The 23,188-nt window shown below is 39.9% G+C and overlaps 1 protein-coding gene across 3 annotated transcripts in view; it reads left to right on the forward strand.

The window, feature by feature from the left end:
- MTUS2 (microtubule associated scaffold protein 2) overlaps positions 1 to 23,188 on the forward strand; it is a 379,630-nt gene that overhangs the window by 192,217 nt on the left and 164,225 nt on the right. For all 3 annotated transcript variants that reach the window (XM_028107283.2, XM_028107293.2, XM_028107299.2), the window contains one exon: positions 12,603 to 12,764. In XM_028107283.2, the coding sequence (XP_027963084.2) occupies positions 12,603 to 12,764 (162 nt within the window). The remainder of the gene's footprint in view (positions 1 to 12,602; positions 12,765 to 23,188) is intronic.

Below are 23,188 nucleotides of genomic sequence, written 5' to 3' on the forward strand. Positions count from 1 at the left end.
ACTGTAGCAGCACCTCCCATGGGTGACCGTGGTCCTCTTTTATCCGAGCCAATAGCCAGAAATACATAGACAGCCAAAGGAAAGCAAAGGAGAACTCACTTTCTTTTGGTTTGATTTGTAAGTCCAGCAATTTTAGTGCTTTAAAAACTGTTTTTTTCTCGGTGTGATTCTTCTAAGGAATGATGTATTCTCTATTAAACCATGATGATTTAAACCCCTCAAAGAGCATTACCGTTTGTCTTCTATTGGGGTTTCCCCCATGCAATCTCAATTGAAATCAGTTGCTATGTATGTTCTCAAGATACTTTTATTTGGACTCTAGTGCAGCTCATGGAGGCTCAAGGTGTGGTAGCGAGACCATCAGAATCAGAAGGATTTCAGTCCAGCTTCCCAGTCTTGACTGAGATTGATCAGAATAATACATATGGAAAGCAGGGGAGCTTTGTTAAAACATTCTTAAATATTGAAGACAGCATATTTGTACAGTCCTCATTTATTGAAAGGGTTAACCAAAAATTCACTATCAAGAATTATTAAAAAATTAGCTATCAAGCTAACCCAGCAGGATTTTAGGTATTACTAGTCTCATTTTCCACTAAGACAAATAAGTACTATATTTTGCCTAAATGTTTTAGTCTTTCAGCCAGAGCAGTGGTTCTCAACCGGGGATGGTTTTTGTCCCTAAAGGATATTTGGCAATGCCTGGAAACATTTTTTGATTGTCACAATTTGGGGATGGGTAGAGAGAGAGTGCTATTGGCATCCAGTGGGGAGAGACCAAGCATCCTGCAATGCATAGGACAACCCCCATTGCAAAGGCTCACCTGCTCTAAGATGTAGATGCTCCATTGCAAACTCTGGGCTAAAGGGAAAGAGTCCTGAAGTTTTTATTAAGAAACACAACCAGCATGTTGAAAGAGAAAGAAAGGAAGATGGCTATCCTCATGGAGCCTGAAGGAAGAGAGGGAGTTTTCTAGCTCTAAGGAGGAGGGAGAAAATTCTTAGAGACCAAGCGATGACTATTTTGCTTTACAAGTTGACACACCTCCTTAAAGCCAATATGCTGTTTGTTTCCTAAGAGGCTCTTCAATTTCTTCTCCCTTAAAGGTTTCATATTCCCCAGAAGCTACTAAGTAGAAATGATTTTTTTTTAAGAGTGCAAAAGTTCCTAGCTAGATGGAACAACCTGACTGCTTCCTGCAGTCCCTCTAGTGTTTATAAATATATGCGAAAGGAGGTTGGGGCTCAGTTGCAATGAGCCACTTTTCGACATTTGACTTGGTTTCTCAGGGTTTGATCTTGGTTTGCTGCCATAATGTGGCTCACTAAAGCAGTGTTTGACATGGAATAATCCATGAGTCCCTCAGGTGCCTAGAAACAGCTAATTAAATCTGTGACACAAAAAAGGAGACTATAATAGAGCACAAAATCCAAGCTGTGGAATTGGAGCACCTAACCTTTCTTATTGCTCTATTAATAAAAGCCGATACAGAAGCCCTTGATCATTTCTATAATTTCTTATACCATATTAATAACTTTAGAATTTAAATTGAGTTCAAATCAGATGCTCTTATCTTTTAACAACTCCCATATTAAGTGTATAATTAAAATGCTCCAGTTTAAATATTTTCCCCAAGGTATTCACTACTAAAAGATTCACACAGTGATGAACCAGGGCGTTCGTGGATGATGGCTCAAGCTTTTAAGCACTTCAGATAGGGAAAAGGGATGTTACAACTGGTCTAATTGATATAAAAGGGGAATGGTAAAAAGTTGCTTTTAATTACCAAAAAGTCTCTTGATATGTCATATTAGCCCTCGGTCTTTTAAGTAACTAACCCCCATCAATATTTGACTAGGTCCTCTCCTTTGTGAATGTGATTTGGTAAATATTAAAGAGAATTTCTCAAATTAAAGGTAAGCTTTAAGTGATCTCTGTGCTGGGAGTTCAGAAGTCCTGGGCTGGGTGATGCTGGCTTTCATCTTCCATGGTTACTTCTGTGGATTTTAAGAGAGATGCTTTTATTACCCCTGGCCTTTGCTTTCTTTGTTAACCAGCTGGGTCTTTCTTATAGTAGCTCTGTTACCTAGAAGGGAACTGAGAGAAGATGCTATACTGAAGGTGGCATTTAACCAGGCTGTGAAGGCCTGATGGACTTGCCCAGGTGACAGAATGTCACAGTTCTCTCAAATGGGGGATCCAGGGGGACCATTCACCGGGCCTGCTTTCCCTTTGACACTTGTGTCCCTGCACTCTGAATCTCACTTTATCAGTTCACCTGCACCCATATTCCTCCTATTTCCTGCAAAGAAATAGGAAAGAGGACCCTCTTTGCTCTGTTGTTAGTATGGACTCTGGGGGGAGAATCGGAAGCTTTTCTGGGGTGCATGGAGGCAGCGGGAGGATAGAGAATTACGGGCACAAAGGCATTTTTCTCCTCTGTGATGATTTCGTTGTGATCATTGTCAAAAGAAGAAAACAGGGGGGATTATGCCTTGCCCCGGGGGGCTCTGGGAAGACTGCCTATTGGAGCAGGAGGAACCCGCAGAGGCGGAGGTGGCTGTTGATGTCGGCTTTCACTACTCGCAGGGACCGTCTGCTTCTGCTATTGATCTGGTGGGGTTAGGGATGTCTTGAGGGTACTTCCATAGGGATGCATGGAAGAGGATCTCATAAAATGTGGTGCCATTTGGTGTCATGTGGGATAGATGGAGAGCTTGAAGAAACTGGCTAATAAGAGAGCTTTATCTGCAGATGCCAGGGCTCCTACTGTTGATGACAGCTACCATTTATTGAGTACAAGACACGCTGCTTAATGTGCACTTTCTCATTTTATTCTTAGATTAACCTAAAGACGGAGGGTAAATAAAGAAGCTATTTCATGAAAGAGGCTTAATTAGCTTTTTCTTTATGTTCAGTTAGCCAACATATAGTACATTATTTTTTGATATAGTGTTCAACGATTCGTTAGTTGCACATAACACCTAGTGCTCATCCCAACACGTGCTCTTTTTAAAGAGAATATTACGAGTAACTTTCCAATCTGGCGTTGAATTTGGGTAGAGCCTATAGTGTTCATGACTATGCTATATGGTACTTTTATTATTATTACCATTAATCTTATTGTCACAACCTAGTCAGAAGAGTTTATGAGCTGAGGCCTTGCAGCAGGAATCCAGGAAGTTCCTTTGGACCTAGAATAATCCTCTCTCCCCTAGCCCCTGACCTATAGAAATGTGCCCTGCTACCTAGTAAGAATGATGAGTGTATGAGGATATGTCCCACCTAGTAAGGGTGGTGAGTGTATGAGGATATGTTCTCTGATCCAGGGCTGGGATCATTTACTGGCCTCCTGGAGTGCTGTGTTGAGAAAGACTCTGAGGCCACCTCCTGGCTTAGTGAGAAGTAACCATTTGCTCTAGGTCAAGAGGAAGTAGTGAAACAGACACTATATGTTTCTCTTTCTTTCACTAGGACTTAGGCTACTGAAGAAAGATGGCTATCAAAAGAACCACAGTTCTCTAGAGCTGCCTGCTCAGAGCCAGGCCCCCAGAAGTGCCAGTTAATGCCTTGGAAAGATACAAAGCCACAGAGATGGGTGGCTGGAAGAAGAGTGGGGAGGGCCGATGGGCTTCACATGAGCCTCTGTATTGGGTTTAGTGGGCAGATGTCAATGTTACCATTTACTGAGTCCTTATGTATGTCAAACGCTATTCTGAACATTTTATTCTAAACATGTAATAACTCTTACAATACAACAACTCTAATTAGTAGGTACCATTGTTATCCCCCTTTAAAGATGAAGAAATGAAGCACAGAGAAATTAAACAACTTGTCCAAGTCAGACAACTAGTAAGAAGTGGCTCCGGGGTTTCAATGCAGGCGGTCTTAACCACTTACCTATTAGCCTCTCAAACTTTCTCAAACCCAGAGATTCATGCTTAAGGTGAGACTGAAGCAAAATTTGAAATGTGATATAGAGGAAAAGTATTAGGTAAATGGGACCCTCTCAGGGAGAAAGGGTAGTGGTGCTTGGGCAGAAAGACAAAAAACATTAAAGAAAAATTTTTATTTGAATATAGTGGACACACAATGTTACATTAGTTTCAGGTACAACACAGTGACTCGGCAAGTCTATACATTATGCCGTGCTCCCCGCAAGTGGAGCTCCACTCTGTCACCAGACCACGTCATTATAATACCACTGACTTATCCCGTATGCTATGCCTTTCATCCCTGTGACTTATTCATTCCGCCCCTGGAAGCCTCTACCTCTCTCTCCCCTTCACCCATTTTGCCTAAGCGCTGATGTTTGTCTTTCTGTTTATTGTTTTCAAAAATGCTCAAACCCCACCATACCACACCATAGACAATCCTCACCTTGACTGTGCTCACTCCACGTGACTACATTCACAGGAGCAGTTGGGGAACATGTGAAGCTTTTTGAGAGCCTGTGGGCTCAGAAGTTGAGAAAAAGAAGTGTCTGTGACAGGAAGCACTGGTCACAGGACACAGTCGCACTGAGTACTTTCCTTTATACAGCATGTGTCAAGCACAGCCTTGGTTCTAGCAGAGCGGTAAGTCCCAGGGGGAATCCTGCCTGCAGTTTATACCGCCCTTGATGTGGGAGCAGGAAGTAAGACAGGAAAGACAGCTGGGACCAGATAATGGAAGAATTGGAATGTCAGAAAGCGGAGTTTGTGAGTTACTTGGAAGACTGTGTTCAGCCACTTGTGCTTTGGGAAGAAGAGCAGGGCACAGGGAAGAGGGTGACCTGAAGGGGGGGTGAGGGGGGTGGGGGGAGAAGAGTCGACACCATTGTCTCCACAAGAGGTGCCAAGAGACTGACTAGGGGCCAGCCACAGGAGCAGAGAGGGGATATAAATATGAAGTCCAGAATGGAAATGGAAGCACATTGACTTGCATTGGTTGATGAAAAGGAAAGAGAAATTCAAGGATGATTGTGGCACTCTGATCCTAAGTTTCTAGAATGATAACGATATCATTAATAATAAAGAATAAAAGAGGTCCAGTGCTAGTGTGCAGCTGAGAGAAATGTTTCCTTTAGGTGTGACCTCCTCCAGGAGGCCTTCCCCAAGCACCTGATCTTCACCCTTGAGTCTCCCTCTAGCTCTGCCCCTTGTGTTTGTTTCAGTCTGTGTATTTGTTTGTGTCCGGGCGTCCCTCTGTTGAAAAAGGTACATTGTGTGAGGTCAGGACCATTGTCGGGTCAGACCACTCAGTCTGCCCTGAGCCCTCTGCCTAATGTAGAGCCTGGAACCTAGGAGGCTTAGTCTACTTCATTTTGACAAAGAAATAACTTTGGTGAAATGCGAAGATAGAGGGTTTCCTTTAACTCTTTAACGTGAGAAATAAAATATACACTTGGGTTAAAAAATGCACAAAGTAGGAAATGAATATTCAGTTGGTACTCTAATAATTAACTGAATTTTGCCACCAAGTGATAACTACTGCTAAATCAATGAAATATGCATCAGTTAGGCAATCATGCAGCCAGAACATTATACAACTTGATTACCTAGAATTGTAAAGAAATTCAGTGAAGAGAGTAGTTTAATCATTACAATATATATAAATATTCAAAATCAGTGAAACATGTTTCTTAAGGTTTGGCTGTAATGCTCTCACATTAATAACGGTTTTGCTTTTCTTCTACCGCCTTCCCCTTCAGAACCTCATTCTGGTCTGGTTAGTGTCTGCCCCTCATTGCCATTCTTTCTTTTTTTTAAGAATCAGGCTAACTTCTTGGCATTCCAATACATGAAGTAGTGAAAGAGCACATTGGAATTATGGATCAGAAAGCCCAGCTTCTCATCCTGACCTCAGCTGAAGCCAGATTTATCCTTCTGAGAAGGTTGAGTAGGTGCCTCTCCTTCTCAGGGGACTATCAGGTGCCCTGTACCTTCACACTTCCTCCCCTCAGTGCCTGCCTCTAGTGCCACGTCTTGTGGCCTGAATTTGCTTGTGTCTTCCTCCCTCTCTGGTGTCAGACAAGAGCAGCTCAGACTTACACCTAATTTTGTGAGAGTAGATGGAGGAGGGTGAAGGAGTTCAGGGAGGAGTTGAGTATCATCCTCCTCATGTTGGAAATTGCTGTTCTGCTGTAATGGATGGAATGCAATAGTGGGTCTGGAGGAGTATTCTTTTCTGTATTGTACAAGTGTATGCCATCCCAGGCACCTGCACCACATTACAGTCCCACCAGCAGTGTATGGGAGGTTCCGGTTTCTCCACATCTCCACTGGCACTTGCTATTGTCTGTATTTTTTATTATAGCCATCCTAGTGGGTTTACCATGGTTTCTTTGATTTGAGTTTCCCTAATGTCTAAAGACATTGGCCATCTTTTCATGGGCTTATTGACTATTTGTATATATTCTTTGGAAAATGTCTATTCAAATTCTATGCTCATTTTTAATTGAACTACTTGTCTTTCTGTTGTGAAGTTATAAATCTTCTTTTCTTTGAGTTATAAATCTTCTTTATGTATTCTGGATACTAGAGCCTTATCGGAGAAGTGATTTGAAAATATTTTCTTCATTTCTGTGCGCTGTCTTTTTGCTTTATTAATAGTGTCCTCTGAAGCACAAAGGCTTTTATTTTGATGAAGTCTAACATCTATTTTTTCTTTAGTTACTTGTGCTTTAGCTGTCATATCTAAGAACAATTATCTAGTCCCAAGTTCATTAAGATTTACATTTGTGTTTTCTTCTAAGAGTTTTATAATTGTAGTGCTTACATTAGGTCTTTGATCCATTTTAAATTAGTTTTTGCATATGGTATGGAGGTAGGGGTTCAACTCCATGAGATTTTGATAAGACTTGATCCATCAGCTCAAGGTTGTAAGCACTGTAGGGAAGGAACTCTAGGAACTGTACTGGAGAGAGAAAAAAGAAATTATTTTATCCTAGGATTCTTAGTGCTGAACGAGTCTGGTGGTTTAAAGAGAAAAATACAGTAAATTAGTTTTATATATTCAACTGGACCCAGCTGGATTCTGTAACCATGCAGAACATATACCTTGCAAATTCTCACACTCTAATGAAGGAGATCTTACCTTCCAAGCAGTAAGTGGATGATATGATGATTTGGATATCTATAAAAGATGGCCAGTGTCCAGAAGTGAAACAGGAGTTTATTATCCTTTAGTTACTACGATAAGAGGAATACCTTCGTGCTTCATTGGTGATAACATGACAAGTCCAGGGTGCATCACTGGCATTGAAATAGGAAAGAATTAAGGACAATAAGCTGGCAACTCACAGAGTTAAGAATGGTATAGAGAAATTTCCTTTATGAATGTGATTGTTTACTAAAAATGTTATTTTTTCTCCCTGTCTTGCTACCCCTCAGCTAACATTTATTAGCCCTTGTTCTCCATGGTCTCTTATATTTCTTCATGTCTTCCGAACAGAGGTAGTGACAGCCCTACCCACTAAATGACAATATTGCTTCAACCCAAAGTATCCCAAATTTTGATCCCTTAAGGAGTAGTGCTGCCCCTTTTTATTTTTATTATTATTTTTTTAAGATTTATTTATTTATTTTAGAGAAGCTGGGGGGAGGGGCAGAAGCGGAGGGAGAAGGAGAGAAGCAGATTCCTGGCTGACCACGGAGCCCAATGCAGGGCTCCATCTCACGGCCCTGAAATCACGACCTGAGCTGAAATCAAGAGTCAGACACTTAACTGGCGGAGCCACCCAGGCGCCCCATTTTATTATTTTTAAAATTTTATTATTATTATTTTTAGTGGTGCCTCTTTTTAGAAGCAATTATTTGGTGTTCGCTTTTTCATGGAACTCTGCCTGCTTTGTATCTGTCATCTAACCTGGCACCCAGAGTACAGTTGGTGCTCAGCATATGTTTGCTGAGCTAACTAACATGTATTAGCCCTTGTTCTCCACGGCCTGTTACACGAGATCTGCGCTTGCTCTTCCTTCAATTATGTTGCAGTTCAGAAAGAAGATTTAATTGTATCTAATTGGAAATTCTGACCACTTTTCCTGGAACTTGACAAGTAGATTCTAGAATTTTTTTTTTAAAGATTTTATTTATTTATATGAGAGAGAGACAGAGAGAGCATGCACACAAGCAGAGGGAGAGGCAGGAAGAGAGAGAGGGAGAAGCAGACTCCCGGCTGAGCAGGGAGCCTGACGTGGGGCTTGATCCCAGGGTCCTAAGATCATGACCCAAGCCGAAGGCATACGCCTAACGACTGTGCCACCCAGGAGCCCCAGATTCTAGAATTTGTATGTAAAAGAAAGGTCAAGAATATTTGGGCCAAGACAATTGTAAAGTAAAAGAACAAAGTTGGAGGTACTTGTCTTATACTGGTTCAATATGCCAGCACTGGTCTTATATGACAGTAAATATATATGGTATGGTATTGGTATAGTGATAGAGAAAGAGATCAATGAAACGAAGTATAGAGTTTAGAAATGGAGCCTCAAGTGGCAGAGTGGATAGGTGTTCACCAAATGATTCCCTTTTTCTCCTGGGCATAAACTAAACTACATTTCCTAGCCATTGGACTCATGGCAGAAGTGTTACACCCGACTTCCAGGCCTGACCCAAAAACTCCTTCCATGAATAATTCATTTTATCCCCATATGCCAACTGCATATTAATGTCTCTTGAGAACCCTAGAGTAGGGCAAGAACACAAGATGGAAGAAGCCAGAGTCCCTGAGTTCCTGCCTGGAGTAGAGCTCCCCAGGATGGCAGATTATCCAGATTACTGATGTGAGATGATTCGTGATTGAGAGAGAAACTTTTGTTATGTTAAATTACTGAAAAAAATTTTTAAAGATTTTATTTATTTATTTGAGAGAGAGAGAATGAGCAGAGGGGAGGAGGGAGGGACAGAGGAAGAGGGAGAAGCAGGCTCCCCGCTGAGCAGGAGCCCAATGCGGGGCTCGATCCCAAGACCCTGGGATCATGAGCTGAGCCGAAGGCAGACACTTTACTGACTGAGCCACCCAGGCGCCCCATTAAATCACTGAAATTTGGGGGTTGTTAGATTACTCTAATAATCAGGCCTCTATGGAACCTTGACACACAACAGCTGGTAGTCAGATATTGCAGAGAAGATGGACCGTCCAGTACACAGGGCTGGGATAATTGGCGGTCTATATAGAAAACAGCAACAAGAAATTCAGTCCCTACTCCATGCTCCATTCCAGGTGGATTAGTGATCTAATGTGAACCACAATGTTTTAAACCTTTTAGAAGAATACATAGGAGAATATCTTTATTATCTCAGGTAGACAATGAAAAGCTAAGACATATAACGGACAAATCAAGTGGGGAAAGACTGAGAAAAATCAACTACATTAAAATGAAAGACTTCTGAATAAAGGCACCACTGTGGAGGCTAGTCAAAGACTGGGAGAACATTTGAAATATATACCAAGAAAGGATCAGTATCCAGAATATTAAAAAAAAAAAAAAACTACATGTCAATTAGAAAAGCAAAATACTTCAGTAGAAAAATGGGCAGAGGTTATGAGTGGGTATCTTATGGAAGAAAAATTTGAATATGAAAAAAGTGTTCCACCTCACTGCCTGTCAGAGACCTATAAATTAAAACCAATTTCATAATTAAAGTCTGACAGTCACTACCTGTGGTGGGTGCGAATTGCAACAAGCAATCTGGAAAGCCATTTTGATATCCCGCTCGTGCCCTGGATCCTAACAGGTTCACTCGCAGTGGAACTTGCGACGTTCCGTACTCTCAAACACGATGGTCCCTTACGTCCTGATTCTCCCCTTTTCCTGTGTCTCAACTAGTTCATCCTAGGTTTTGAAGGACAATCACACTGTATCTCCTTAGTCTTCCATCCTGCAGTTGCTGTCAGATTCATTTCAGTCCTTTCCTTTCTTCTCACTTGGAGCGGTGCATCTGAAATTAATCCCTGGATATGATGCAGGTTCCCATGAAAATCTGATTTGCTGTAATGACCAACCGCTGAACTGAATACTAGCCTGTGTGTGTTGGTGTAACTAACACAGAAGAGCTCACTATTCACCAGACACCACTCTTTTCTTGTCCTGACTCTTGCTTTAACATTTAAAAATTCCTTCCCAACGACAGCTCTGTGAAGTCCATGCTCAGTATCCGCACTTGCAGACGAAGAAACCGAGGGGCAGAGAGGTGGGAGGTGGAGGAGGGGGTGTGCACACCCTGGCTGTTCTGCTCCTCGGGCTGCACCATTTATCCAGGTGATGACCTGGATCATTCAGGCCAGATTTGGAGACGAAATTAGACTCACGAACCACCTCCACTGACTGACTGACTGACAGAACATTTTCCTGGCTTACACAAGCAGTTTGTTTATTTCCAGTTATTTTCTTCCTCTTATCAAGCCCTGGTTTAATGTTGCCTGCATTGTTGCGAAGTAGCAGGAACATTTATAGAATTCAGCAGCCATTTTGAACACTTTTCATTTACTAAATAATGAGTCTTTAATTACTGGCTGACTTCAGCTAGTTTTCAAAGAGTAATACTGTTAACTGCCAGCTATATCCCACAAGGATGGACAAGAATAGAGTTCTATTTTATTTTATTTTGCTTTATTTTCTTTTTTGTTAATTCAAGACCTCTCTCAGAGGAGAGTACATCACCCACATAGCTTCCTTGACACTTTGTACTTCAAGTAGATGAATTCGTTCCCAGCCTGGAAAGCCGCCAAATCTCTAAATTGACATGTGCTCTGAATAACAAATTTCATGTATGAGGTCGATGCCAGGTGCAAGAGGTTTTGATAAAAGGGCATTTGAACTTTACAAATGATACAAAACATTTCCCTTCTTAAGAAACTTTAATAATTAAGTAAAAGACTCTGTGTGAAACTTTTTATGTTCAATTCAGCTTCCACTACATATTTTAGTGAATAGATTATTCCAGCGATATGTCAGTGGTAAGCTAAGCAGTACGTAATTCCATGTGAAATCTATACAGCGGCTGGGCCCCTTCCTTCCATCTGAAACGTCCTGCAAACCTCCAGAGATCCTCTAAATTCTAGGATTGGACTGGTAAGCCCACGGGATTATTCAGACACTAAGACTTACTTTTTTCAGGTGTGTGGTGTCCCTTTTCCTGATGAAGTTTTTGGATCAAACAGGTGCTCACTTCTTTATCTGACATTCAGGATACAGGGCACATCCTTTCGGTGAAGTTTCGAGGCATTTGTTCTGTTTGCATAGATCAAATGCATTCTCCGTTTAGAACTATGTAAAACCTTGCACAGACCTAATAAGAACTATAGGACATAGGCTCTGTGCTGGGAAATAGCACATTCTTTATTTTTCTTTCCTAAATATGCTTTTCTTTAGAAACAAAACAAATCTCACAGATTTTAAACAGACTTTCAGGTCTTCAGAGGGAGGAAAGCAGCAATCTCTTACTCTAAGTGGTTGAATGAAATTCCTGGATGTTTTGAACATTAAAGCCATTTGAATAATGTTATCATTTTTATGCAGGTCCCATCTAAATAGAATGTTATACCTATCCTTTTAAAATGAATAAAAACAAAATTAATCTTTCTCTAAAATTCTGTATACTACTTCCAGCTGTCATTGCATTTTTTCCACGGTACATGGTCACGTTTCTAACTGGATGGTTTCATTCCAGACAAGCAGTAGTTCCAATACATTCAGGCTCTATTTAATTTAGTGGATTGGGCCTCGCAGCTGTATTCAGAGGTGTACTTAAAAGACTGATCCTTTAACAGGGACTAGATGGTGGTGTCATTGTCTTTAAGAGATGACAGATGTATAAGCCACAGTAGGTTTGGAAAGATCTAGAAGAAAACTTGGGGCCTTGTGCATTTAAACCTGACACATATCCCAGTATGCCATATGTTCAGAGTATCAGAGCACTCATTTATAAACAAACTGTCCTGTAGACAAAGAGTCTGTTTCTATATTGAATAGTAAACTGAAATGATCAATAAGCATCTTCTGCCTTTGCAATAAGCTAGGCTCTAATTCAGGGGTTTCGTAGTTTGGTGAGGCCTCAGCTTTTCGGGCAAAAAACTTCATGGGTGTCAGAGAGATTCTCTGTCCCCATGCTCCGTATGACTCTACCTTCACCCCACGCCTCTTGTTCTGAAGGTCAAATAACTTGGGTGTCAGGAGGTTCTCCATGACCTTCTTGGAGTAGCACACATCTCTTCGTACTCTCACCTCCCCTGGGTCACTCACACTAGTTTTCAGAAAAAGGATTGCTCATCCTCCGTGAGTTATCAAATAAATGCATATTTTACACACAATTACACATCCACATAAGCAAATTGTGTGTGTGTGTGCATGCACACACGGGTTTAAAATCTTCAGAGGCTGCTCTTGTCTTTTGTGGAGCCCCTTGCACAGAGGATTTGAATGACAGACTTCTGCTATGACTAAAGGGAGCTCTTTTCCACTTCTGGTCCCAGAGAAATGTTTTTCAAGGCCCCTCACTAAGAGTCAGGTCAAGTTCTAAAGCAGATGACAGCGTTAGGATTGGTTGGTAATTGCAAATGGCAAGGAGGGCCCATCCATTTTTCATGAGGTTATAATTAACACACTGTCTGCCTCCCACAGGGTCAACCTTTGGGAACGAAGACCAGCCGGCTCTGAAGGCAGCTCTGCCTTCCAAAGACACACCCAAGGCGGCCAGCCGGGCAGCTCCTCCAGCATCCTCCAGTGTGACAACACCCCGCAGGAGTTTGCTTCCGGCGCCCAAATCCACAGCTACACCTGCTGGTAAGACCGTGTGCCTTGGAGAAGCTCCACAGTGGAGTGCCTCTTCTGCACTAAAAAGTCTTTTCAAAGACCCCGTGTACATAAGTTATTTAGATGGGATGATAGATGAGTTTCAAATGGCATTTAAAATTAATAATAACATTGGAGGGATGGAGTGGCTGGGTGTTGGACATTGGGGAGTGTATGTGCTATGGTGAGCGCTGTGAATTGTGTAAGACTGATGAATCAGAGACCTGTACCTCTGAAACAAGATAGTAGGAAAGGAAAAATGAAGGGGGGAAAATCAGAGGGGGAGACGAACCATGAGAGACTATGGACTCTGAGAAACAAACTGAGGGTTCTAGAGGGGAGGGGGGTGGGGGGAAGAGTTAGCCTGGTGATGGGTATTAAGGAGGGCACGCACTGAATGGAGCACCGGTGTTATGCGCAAACAATGAATCATGGAACACTACATCAAAAACTAATGATGTAATGTATGGTGATGAACATAACATAATAAAATAAAATGAAAAAAAAGAAAATTAATAATAACAATAATACCACTATTTTCAAGGTACTTTCTTATATTCATATGTTTAAATTCTTACAACTGTCACTCCTTCCCCGGCTGGTAACCCATTGAATTGTATAGTTTGATTGCAAGAAAACAAACAAACAACCACCACAACAACAAACAAGAATCAAGCCATTTTAGGCAGATTGGCATTTGGCTCTGGAGTCCCGTGTTGAGGAAATCACTGGAAGGAGTGTAGGACCAAACTTCCAACCTCCAGGAGGGAGTCACGGAACCCCAAGGAGCTGCGGCCTCTACAGGGATCTGGGAATTCTGTGCCCCACCTCTGGCTCCAGGCTCACGCCCCACAAGCTGTGATCCAGGGAGCAGCAGTTACCTTAGAAGGGCTCCAGAACCAAGCTGTGTCTGTTAGACCCAGGCCAGCAGAAGGGATGCCCTGCCCCTCCACACCCATGAAGCTAGTGACCCGAAGCAGGGCAGTCAGCTGGTGCCAAGGTGTAACTAGTGAAGGTGCTTGTCGAGGCAACCTACATGTGGCCCCCATCTCACCCAAGTACGTCTGTTTGTCTGCAAGGTGCGCAAGCTCACCATTCTGAGCCATCCATCTTCTGCACAATAAGGAAGTGCAGGAAAAGGAAGAGAGGATACGTGTTGAGCCCTAATCCACTGTAGAAGGCTTATCCATATTTGTATCTATTCTTCCATATTTTTCATCTATGCTCAAATAATCACATGCCAACATACATATTGGGCTTATGTGGGTTTCTAAAACTGGGAATTTATTATCCCCATTTTTCTACATGTTGCTTTCCTTATTCAAAGAGTACATCATAGAAATACCTTCAAATCACGGCATGGCTCATTCTTTTCAGTGGCTGCCTGGTGTGGGTATATCATGATGTATTCAACCATTCCCCACTGGGCATTCACTCTATAACTAGCTATGAACAATGCTGCAGCAAATGGCCTTGAATGAGAGGCATTCTTTCTACGAGATTTGATTCCTGGGAACGGATGGTTGTGTTTGATGTGTTAATAGGTATCATTAGATTCCTTCTCAAAGTTGCTGCAGTGTTTCACGTGTCCGCCCATATCCCTGTGAGGAATAGGTGTGATCCCTTTGTCCATCTGATGGGAGTAGAATACTCTCCCAATGTTCATTTATTTTGCATTTCCCTGACCCAGAGACTAGCTGGAGCCCCTTGCTCTAAGATGCAGTGGCACCTTGTAATCCTCTTTGGTTAGACTTAACTTAGTTGTTTTGTTCTTCTTCAGAGAAAGGAAAACTTCTGGGAGCCAGGGACCATGTCTGTGTTGTTTTAGCATGGAATCCCTACTGCCTGCCACAGTGATCTGTAGTGATCCTTAACATCTATTCGTTAATGGTTGGATACATCAACCAATTAATGTATGAATGCCAGATGGCATTTGGACCTTTCAGTTTCAGTTTACTAACAGTTTGGCCTTAGTTTAAATAGAAAATAATTAGGCAAGTTTAAGGGAAGTTAAAATACAGATGTTGAATCAACCCTATAGGCAAGTTTCTCAAATTTTAGTGCATTAGAATCACCTGTCGGGTTTGTTAAAACACGGATTAGTGGGGCTTATCCCCAGAGTATCTCATTCAGTAATTAATAATAATAGTTAATATTATATATATGTATATATACGTGTTTATATATATATGATGTCCCTATTGTTTAGGAAAAAGGTGGTCTACTCTACATACTTTTCTCTACCTTGCTTTTATCACATAATGATATGCCCTCAAAATCACCTTCTAGTAGTACACATTTTCCCATTCAGTAGGTCTGGGGTGGAGCCTGAGAATGTGCATTTCTAATGAATTCCCAGGTGATGCTGCTGCTGATGAGGTAGCGGTCATATTTTGTGAACCAGTGTTGTAGAAAAATAAGCTAGGAACTTGGACAGTTGCTCTTAGAAAAAGAACATGAAAAGATAATCTACCTCACTCATAAGAAGAACAATGTAAAGTAAAACTACAACAGGCTACAATATCCCACCTAGTAGATGGGCAGAATTCCAGAAGGTTGAAAACATCTGCTCTCGGGAAGCTGCAGGGAAAGAGGCACTCTCACACGTTCCTGGTGGGGTATGACCTAGGACGCGTCTTGTGCAAGGGCATTTGGCATTATCTAATAAAATCACACGAGCAGTTGTTCTTTGACCTAGCAGTCCCACCTCTAGGAATCTTTTCCAAAGGTAGACTAGGGAAAATAAAGGGCACAAGCAGTGCCCAGACTGTGATCTCTAAGTACATTTCCCAGTAGAGGCAGATAGGGGTTCTTGAAGAAATGGCTGGTTCCAGGTCCAGGGCAGGAACTGTAGGTCCCGGAGGATCTTGCCTTGCCAGAAAGCCGAGAAGAATTCAAAGACTACTAGAGTTATATCAAAAGGGCACAAATGTCAAACTGAATAAGCTCTTACTGGTTAAAAAATGTTTGAATATCAATAAGATTCATAATAACTGCAGTGGATTAATAGTCACCGAAATATATGTATATCCACGAGGGCATAATGATAAAAAAGATAAACAGAAACTAGTCACCTTGGAGGATGCTCGGAAACCACCTGTTATTTTGAAAGCTGGTAAATAAGGAAAATAATAAAATATTTCAGCTTCTGTTCAGTCTGTACCTCAAGACAATCAAATAGTTGATGAAGGGAAGTTTCTCTTATAAAAGTATTCTAGCTGACAAGATGGGATAGCATATCTTTTCACAGCTTCTAGTGAATCAGGGGTGAAGGCAATGAAAGATACAACTGGGCGTTATAAACTATACTGATGAAAATATATATATTATCGGGCGCCTGGGTGGCTCAGTTGGTTAAGCAACTGCCTTCGGCTCAGGTCATGATCCCGGGGTCCTGGGATCGAGTCCCGCATCGGGCTCCCGGCTCAGCGGGGAGCCTGCTTCTCCCTCTGACCCTCTCCCCTCTCATGCTGTTTCTCTCTCTCTCTCTCTGTCTCTCAAATAAATAAATAAATAAAATCTTTAAAAAAAAGAAAATATATATATTATCTGTGAATTGGTTTTGGGGGCAGAATGAATCTGAACTGGCTTCTAGATCTAACTACTAATTTACCAGAAATACAAGGACAGAGAACCATATTAAATAGCACCATGGAAATAGAATTAGCTGGCCCCAAAGGTGGGAAACACTATAGGACAAACCAACTGATTTACACAACAACAACAAAAATTGTAAAAAACAAAAAGCAAAAAACAGTTGTGGGGGTAAAAAGAGATGGAGGGGGAATGCAAATTATGGATCTTATTTTGGATCCCAGTTCAAATAAACACACCCCAAATTATTTTTCGAAGATAACTGAGGAAATGTGAACCTATTGCTAATATTTTAAGCATGATGTAGTAATTGTGGTTAGATTTTTAAAAAGTCATATTTTAGACATTCACACTTGCAATGGTGTGCTCTCTGGGATTTGCTTCAAAGTAACTCAGGATGATGGCAGGTGGAGTCAGGGTGTTTACAGAAGATGAAACAACATTGACCATATATTGCTCATTGTTAAAGTTGACTAATAGAATACATTACACTAACTAGACTAGTATCTCTAGTATACGTTGAAAGTGTTACATAATAATATAGCAAAATGTGTTGAAGGAGTGGTTGTTTTAGTTGAAGTACAGTTACATGGAAATCAGGTACGTCAGGTGTGAAGGAGAGAAGGAAAAGTAGCAACAGTATTTAGGCCCATAAAATTTCATTATTTTTTCAAATATTTCAGCTACATAAGAGATTTTTGAAAGCCATGTGATCTTGATAACGGGAATTCTCTTCCACTTTGTATTACTTTATAAATATACTTTAAGGTACTAAATCTAATTTTGTCCTCACAAAAACTCAGAGAGGTAAGGAGAAAAGTATTATTTTATAAATTACAGATGGGCAAACCAAGACTCAGGATGTGAAACAATACATTGTTAAAAGATAAATTTTATCACTGAATTTTAGCTTTGCATTTATTCCATTGGTTTGAATTTCTGAGTTAAATGAAATCTAGTTTTGGAAACAAAATCATCTTTCACATTGCCTTGTGTCATCAAGCTACTTAAAAAGCAAAAGGTAGGCATGCAGATTACAATTAAATCCCAAATAATTGGATTTCTTGGGACTGAAGGTGTTTGGGTTTCTTAACTACTTAGATAATGCTAACCCTTGTTTTAACCCATGTTATTGGAAACATTTCTAAACTGCAATGCTTTGCTTCTTTCCCTTGGTGATTCCAGGCTAATGATGGCAGAGCTCTTGTATCTTTGGGTCATCTGCTCAATTACTGTCATCTACAATTGTAGATACAACACGTACCCACAATAGAACATACCCAGGGAGTACTTGGGCTGTTGCTTTTAACCTAGATTTCTGATGTGAGCTTTATTTCTGAGTGACTTTTTTCTGGTTCATTCATTCAGGAAACATTGAAGTGCTTATTTTAAGCCAAAGGGTGACTTGGATTCAAGGATAATTAAAACAGTTCTACTTTTTAAGAAGCTCACAATAAGGTAAACAGTCATGAACTAATAAATAGAGTGAGAGCAAGAGATCTATAATCTTCTCAATGAGATTCCAGTTAATTCTAGCAAACCGAGAATTCATAGTAAAATGGATTAAGAACCATGACCTGAAGTTTAAATTAAATATAATAGGTTTTTATTATTTATTCATGTAATCATTTTCCCTTTGTTATTTCTTTAATCATTTTCTAATTTATTTATAATTTAACTGCTTTCTGACTTCAGAAAAATCCAATGTAGCATTCAGTAAAGGGCACAGAATAACACAGATTCAAGGATAAAACTCTAAGTAATAAAAAAAGAAAATCCTGATAAAACTAGGCCCAGAGTTTCCTGGCTACAGGAACAAAAGAAGAAACACAATCCGGGATTGGAAAAAAAAAAAAAAGAGAGAGAGCATGTCACTTCTTCAGAAGAGAGAAGCTTATTTCCTAGCCCAAATTTTTAAGATTTTAAAATTTATTTCTGTGAATTAAAAAGATGTATATGTTGAACAACATAGTGGACAACAACTTTGTCTTAAACATATCTATTCTGATAATAAAATAATTAAAAAGTAGTTTAAAATTTTGGAATAGGGAAAGGCTTTCTAAACATGATATGAAACCTGGAGAGATGCCTGGGTGGCTCAGTTGGTTAAGCGTCTGCCTTCGGCTCTGGTTATGATCACAGGATCAAGTCCCACATCGGGCTCCCTGCTCAGCGGGGAGTCTGCTTCTCCCTCTCCCACTCCCCCTACTTGTGCTCACTACTCTTTCTCTCTCTCTCTCTCTGACAAATAAATAAAATCTTTAAAAAAAAAAAAAGCCTGGAAATATTTAAAAACTGATAGATTTAACTATATAAAAACTTAACTATAAGCTTTTATAATTATTTCAATAATTATTTCCACAATGAAAGTCATCATAGAATTAAGGAGATAAACTGCATGAAAATGCCGCAAGAAAGTGTTATATGAAAAAATTGGAAAAATACAACTTACTTGGAAAAATAGGTAGAAGATATGAATGGGTAATTCACACAGTTGAAGTACAAAATAATCAATGGCCATAAACATATGAAAAGGTGTTCAAAAGCATTAGTAACTAAGTACATTTATTTTTTTTAATGACATACCATCTTTTTCATTTGGATTAGAAAAAATTAAAAAGGTTTATTATAACCAACATTAGTAAGAATATGGCAAATGAACACTATAGTAGCATTAATAGGAAAATAAATTTGTATAAGCTTTTAGAGGGCAGTTTGTCATCTATGAAAATTTAAGTGTATATGATGTGTAATCTAGTGTTTATACTTCTGGTAATCTCTCACATGAAAACTCTTGCTTAGGCAGCAATGGCATAAGTCCAGGCACTTTTCTTTGCAACATTGATTATAATACTAAAAAATTGGAAACAATCTAAATATTCATCAATATGAAAATATTTAAATAAGCTATGATACATCAATTCACTAGATTGGTATGTAATCTTTCAAAAGAATGAGACAGATCTATATGTATTGTATGGAAAGATGTCCATAATACACTGTCAAGGGAAAAAAGCTGCAGAAAATCCCATTTTTGCCAAAACTAAAATAAAAATAAATCTTTTTTATCTATGCTTTTTTGTATATTTATAGAAAAAGCGTAGAAAGTATCATTTAAGTAGTTAACAGCTATTAGAAGGAGAAGTTGTAATGAGAAGAAAATATTCATTTTTCAGTTTTATCTTCTTTCTGTATTGTTAGAACTTTTCCATACATGTTTTAATTTGGCACTGAAATATATTAAAATAAGTCAGTAAAAATAGGATAATAATTTGCTCTGAGGAGAAAACATGAAGAATACAGAAAAAATGAAGCAATAAAATATTTCATAACTTCATCGTCCATGAATAGCCACTAATATATATTAGCATCATTTCTTCCAGTCTTTTTTCTGTACAGTTAGGGAACTTTTTCATACTTGGGTTGAAGCTTTATATATAATTCTGGATCTTGCTTTTTCAGGTACCTTTATATCCCAAGCATTTTCTAATGTCATGATAAATATATGAAAATGTTGCTTTTAAGGATACTACAAAAGCTTTGTATTGATTTACCCTAATTTGTAGAACTGTTTATCTCTTGTTCATTTAAATTGTTTTCAGTGTTTCAATATCATGAAACAATTGCAGTAAACTTATTTTGCAAAAACATATTTTGTTGGGTTTGTCAAGACCCCCTCAAGCTTGATTCCAAAGAAGTACTCACGGGATTCAGAGGTTGCTTTATTCATTGTTACAATTTATAGCAGTGAAAGGATCCAGAGGTAAAAAAAAAAAGCAAAGGGAGAAAGCTCATGGGGCAAAGTTCAGAAGAAACCAGGCACAAGTTTCCAAGAATCCCTTCAGTAGAATGTCACAGATGTATTTAATTCCTTCCACAATGACATGTAATAGCATATCACCTGAGCCTGATTGTAGAGGGTTTTCTTATGGACCAGTCACAGAGATGTACCACCTGTTGAATGTGTAAACCATCTAGGCAAATTGGTAGAGTGTGACCCAAGCTTCAGGCATGGAGAACACTCTATCAGTCAGAACATTCCAAAAGCCAGGCTTCCAGGAGCTGGCCAAGGTCCAGTCTATTAAAACAGGCCCTTCTTGAGAATATGCAGGGTTTGAGCGGTCCAAGCCTGCTACATTAACCCATTCCCACGAATGCGTGTTCTTATGATAGATTCCTAAAAGTGGAAATACTGAGTCACATTGGAATATGGCTTTACACATGACAGACATATTTTGACTTGTAGCCATTTCTTATAGCCATAAGTCAGTTAAATCACGATACAATATTAAATAGGAGTTGTTTGAAGAGCTTTTTTAAGTTGAAACTAAAGTGATATAATCTAGGAGTCGGCCTTTATGAAATCTACCTCAATAAGCAAGAGTTCAGAGAAGCCATAGACATAAATGTTTAGCATATGCATAGTCTGTCCCTCCCAAGTGAGAGTTGTCTTGGTTGAATTTATGATGGCAAATAAGTTGACATTAATTTGTTTTAAGTGCAGTATTCTGTTGCTAATTGGAAGGATGCAAAATGTTTCAGATACCAGGCATATAAATAACACAATTGTTTTTTAAAGTCTTTTTTTTCTGTTCTTTTCTTCCTTTTTAAAGATATATTTATCGAGCATCCTCTATGTACCATGCAGGATGGTTAGGGATTTATATACTCTGCCCCACTTAATTCTAGAGGAAACTGAGGTTTGAAAAAGTAAGTAACCACCTCCCACCCAGGGTCATGCAGCTGCTATGTGGTAGAGCAGAAATCAGGCTAGTCTGACTTTGAAACCTGCATACTTAACCTCTGTGCTATGCTCCTTAAATATTCTTATTCTCGATGGAGACCAGTTAATTACATTTTATTGAAATAACTACCATTGAAAATTACATCTTAGAGACCGAGTTCTTTGTAGGACAATCCTAGTGACCTCCCATAGAGTTTCTCAGACCCCCTACAATAACTCTGGGGTCTGCCCATGCCCTTCCTTCCCCGGGTTTTCAGACACAGGCTGAGAGCTAGTACACTGTACTAAACGTGGTTGGAGGCGTAAAATATGATCTACTCCCATAATAGTCTTCCTGTTGAGTTAATAATGATCATTACCTCATAGATATCAATGCAATGACAACAGAGAGTTGTAGGTTGAGAGCTAGTGATTAAAAAAGATACTGAACATCCTGTCAATGGGTGCAAAAGGAAAGTTCCCAAGAATTTTAGAAACTTAGCTTTGGTCTTTCAATAGTCCTTTTTCTCAAAATTTTCCTAAAAAATTTTTCTGTTCATGTCAAATACAAAATCTCAAGAGTGCCTTGATCCCTATAATTTTACATCAAGAGCTTCACCCATTGCCTCTTCAAACTGGTTTGCAATTGTTGTAGCAAATAGGAAAATACTTTCAGTTGAAAATATTGATCTGAAGATAGATTACTTCTTGGTCAAAATGCCCTCTGATTCTGTGTTGTTGACATGACATATTATAGAAAATAAAATTACTTTATTCAGCCTAAGGTATGGAAGGATTTCCTATGGTTATACAGAAAACGAACAGTTGGTAGCTTGTTGTCTGAGGGAAAAAAAGTCGGGGAGTACTGAGGCTGTTACTCTATGAGCTACAGAAACTCCACTTGTATTATAAAAATCCCATTTTACAACTTTTTAAAAGCAGATTGTTATTTCTGAATGAAATTCCACAAATTTAAGTATTTCCAGGCAGACTGTCATTTAAAAATACAAGTATTTTGTCCACATTATTAAAGTGTTTACTGAGCCTTCGACATGCACGTGGGCCAGAGAGAGCTACTCACACAGGTGGTCCTGCCATCCCTCCAGTCTAGCCAAACATCATCTCTCCTTTCTGAGCACATCTTAAATGAAGAGGTTGAGGAAGAGCTTGCTGAAAAAAGATATTCTGCTTTAGGATAAAACAGGGCAGGATCGCTTTAGCTGCTCTGGAATCTTGGTTCTAGATGATTTGAGGATTGTGTTCTTACCGTAGCCTGTAATATATGCTCTTTTAACAGGAGTAGCCCCAAGAGCACGTTATTTTTCTGACAATGAAAGAGTCATAGCACCTCACACTGTGGAAGCTCATGTTGACTCAGGAGTGTTCGGAAACCTCCCAGGAGTGGCCCCTGAAGGAGGCAAGTTCAAAGCAATTAGGCTGAGCTGGCTCTTCAGTATAGACAGTGTTACTGCTTTGTGTTGACTATGTTCTCCCTGAGGCTGAGTCTCAGTTGCAAACACAGCTTCAACTTATTTGCCATTGTGAAGCCAACAGGGGAGCCAGCAATAGGTTGGGGATAGAGGAGTGTAGAGGAAAGTAGAAGGGTTTAGAAAGAATCTTTGATGGAGAAAAAGAAAAGCAATAAATTTGAGACCATTCCTTTGCATGAGGTCACGGAGACAGAAAAATATCTTGGGGATGATGCATGGAATGTCTGGAAAGAGGAACTGTCCACTTCATCATTGCTGGGTGTCCTGGAAGGCCTGTTTGCTGCTCTTTCTGGCCAGCAGTAGGGAGGTTCCTAGCCCCTCACAGCAGGCCAGGAAGTGCTGTGAATCACAAGCTGTGACACCAGAGTCAACTCATTGTCATCTGGGGGAGTGAGGACAGGTGGAATTTGGTTGGGTGAGCATCCGCTCTCTCAACAAATTATTTACTGAGCCCCTTCTTTGAGTTGAGTGCTGTGCTGGATAATTGGGGAAATCATGATGTATGAGACAGACAGTCTTTGTCCCTATGGATCTGAGGGCATAACAGGAGAGAAAAACATCTGTATTTCCATGCTAAATTATTTAATTATAGTTATGCTAAGTGCTGT

Source organism: Eumetopias jubatus, unplaced genomic scaffold, assembly GCF_037043125.1.
Source record: "Eumetopias jubatus isolate StellerSeaLion01/CBP00866 unplaced genomic scaffold, mEumJub1_p1.0 scaffold_3, whole genome shotgun sequence".
In the NCBI taxonomy this organism is placed as follows: Eukaryota; Metazoa; Chordata; class Mammalia; order Carnivora; family Otariidae; genus Eumetopias; species Eumetopias jubatus.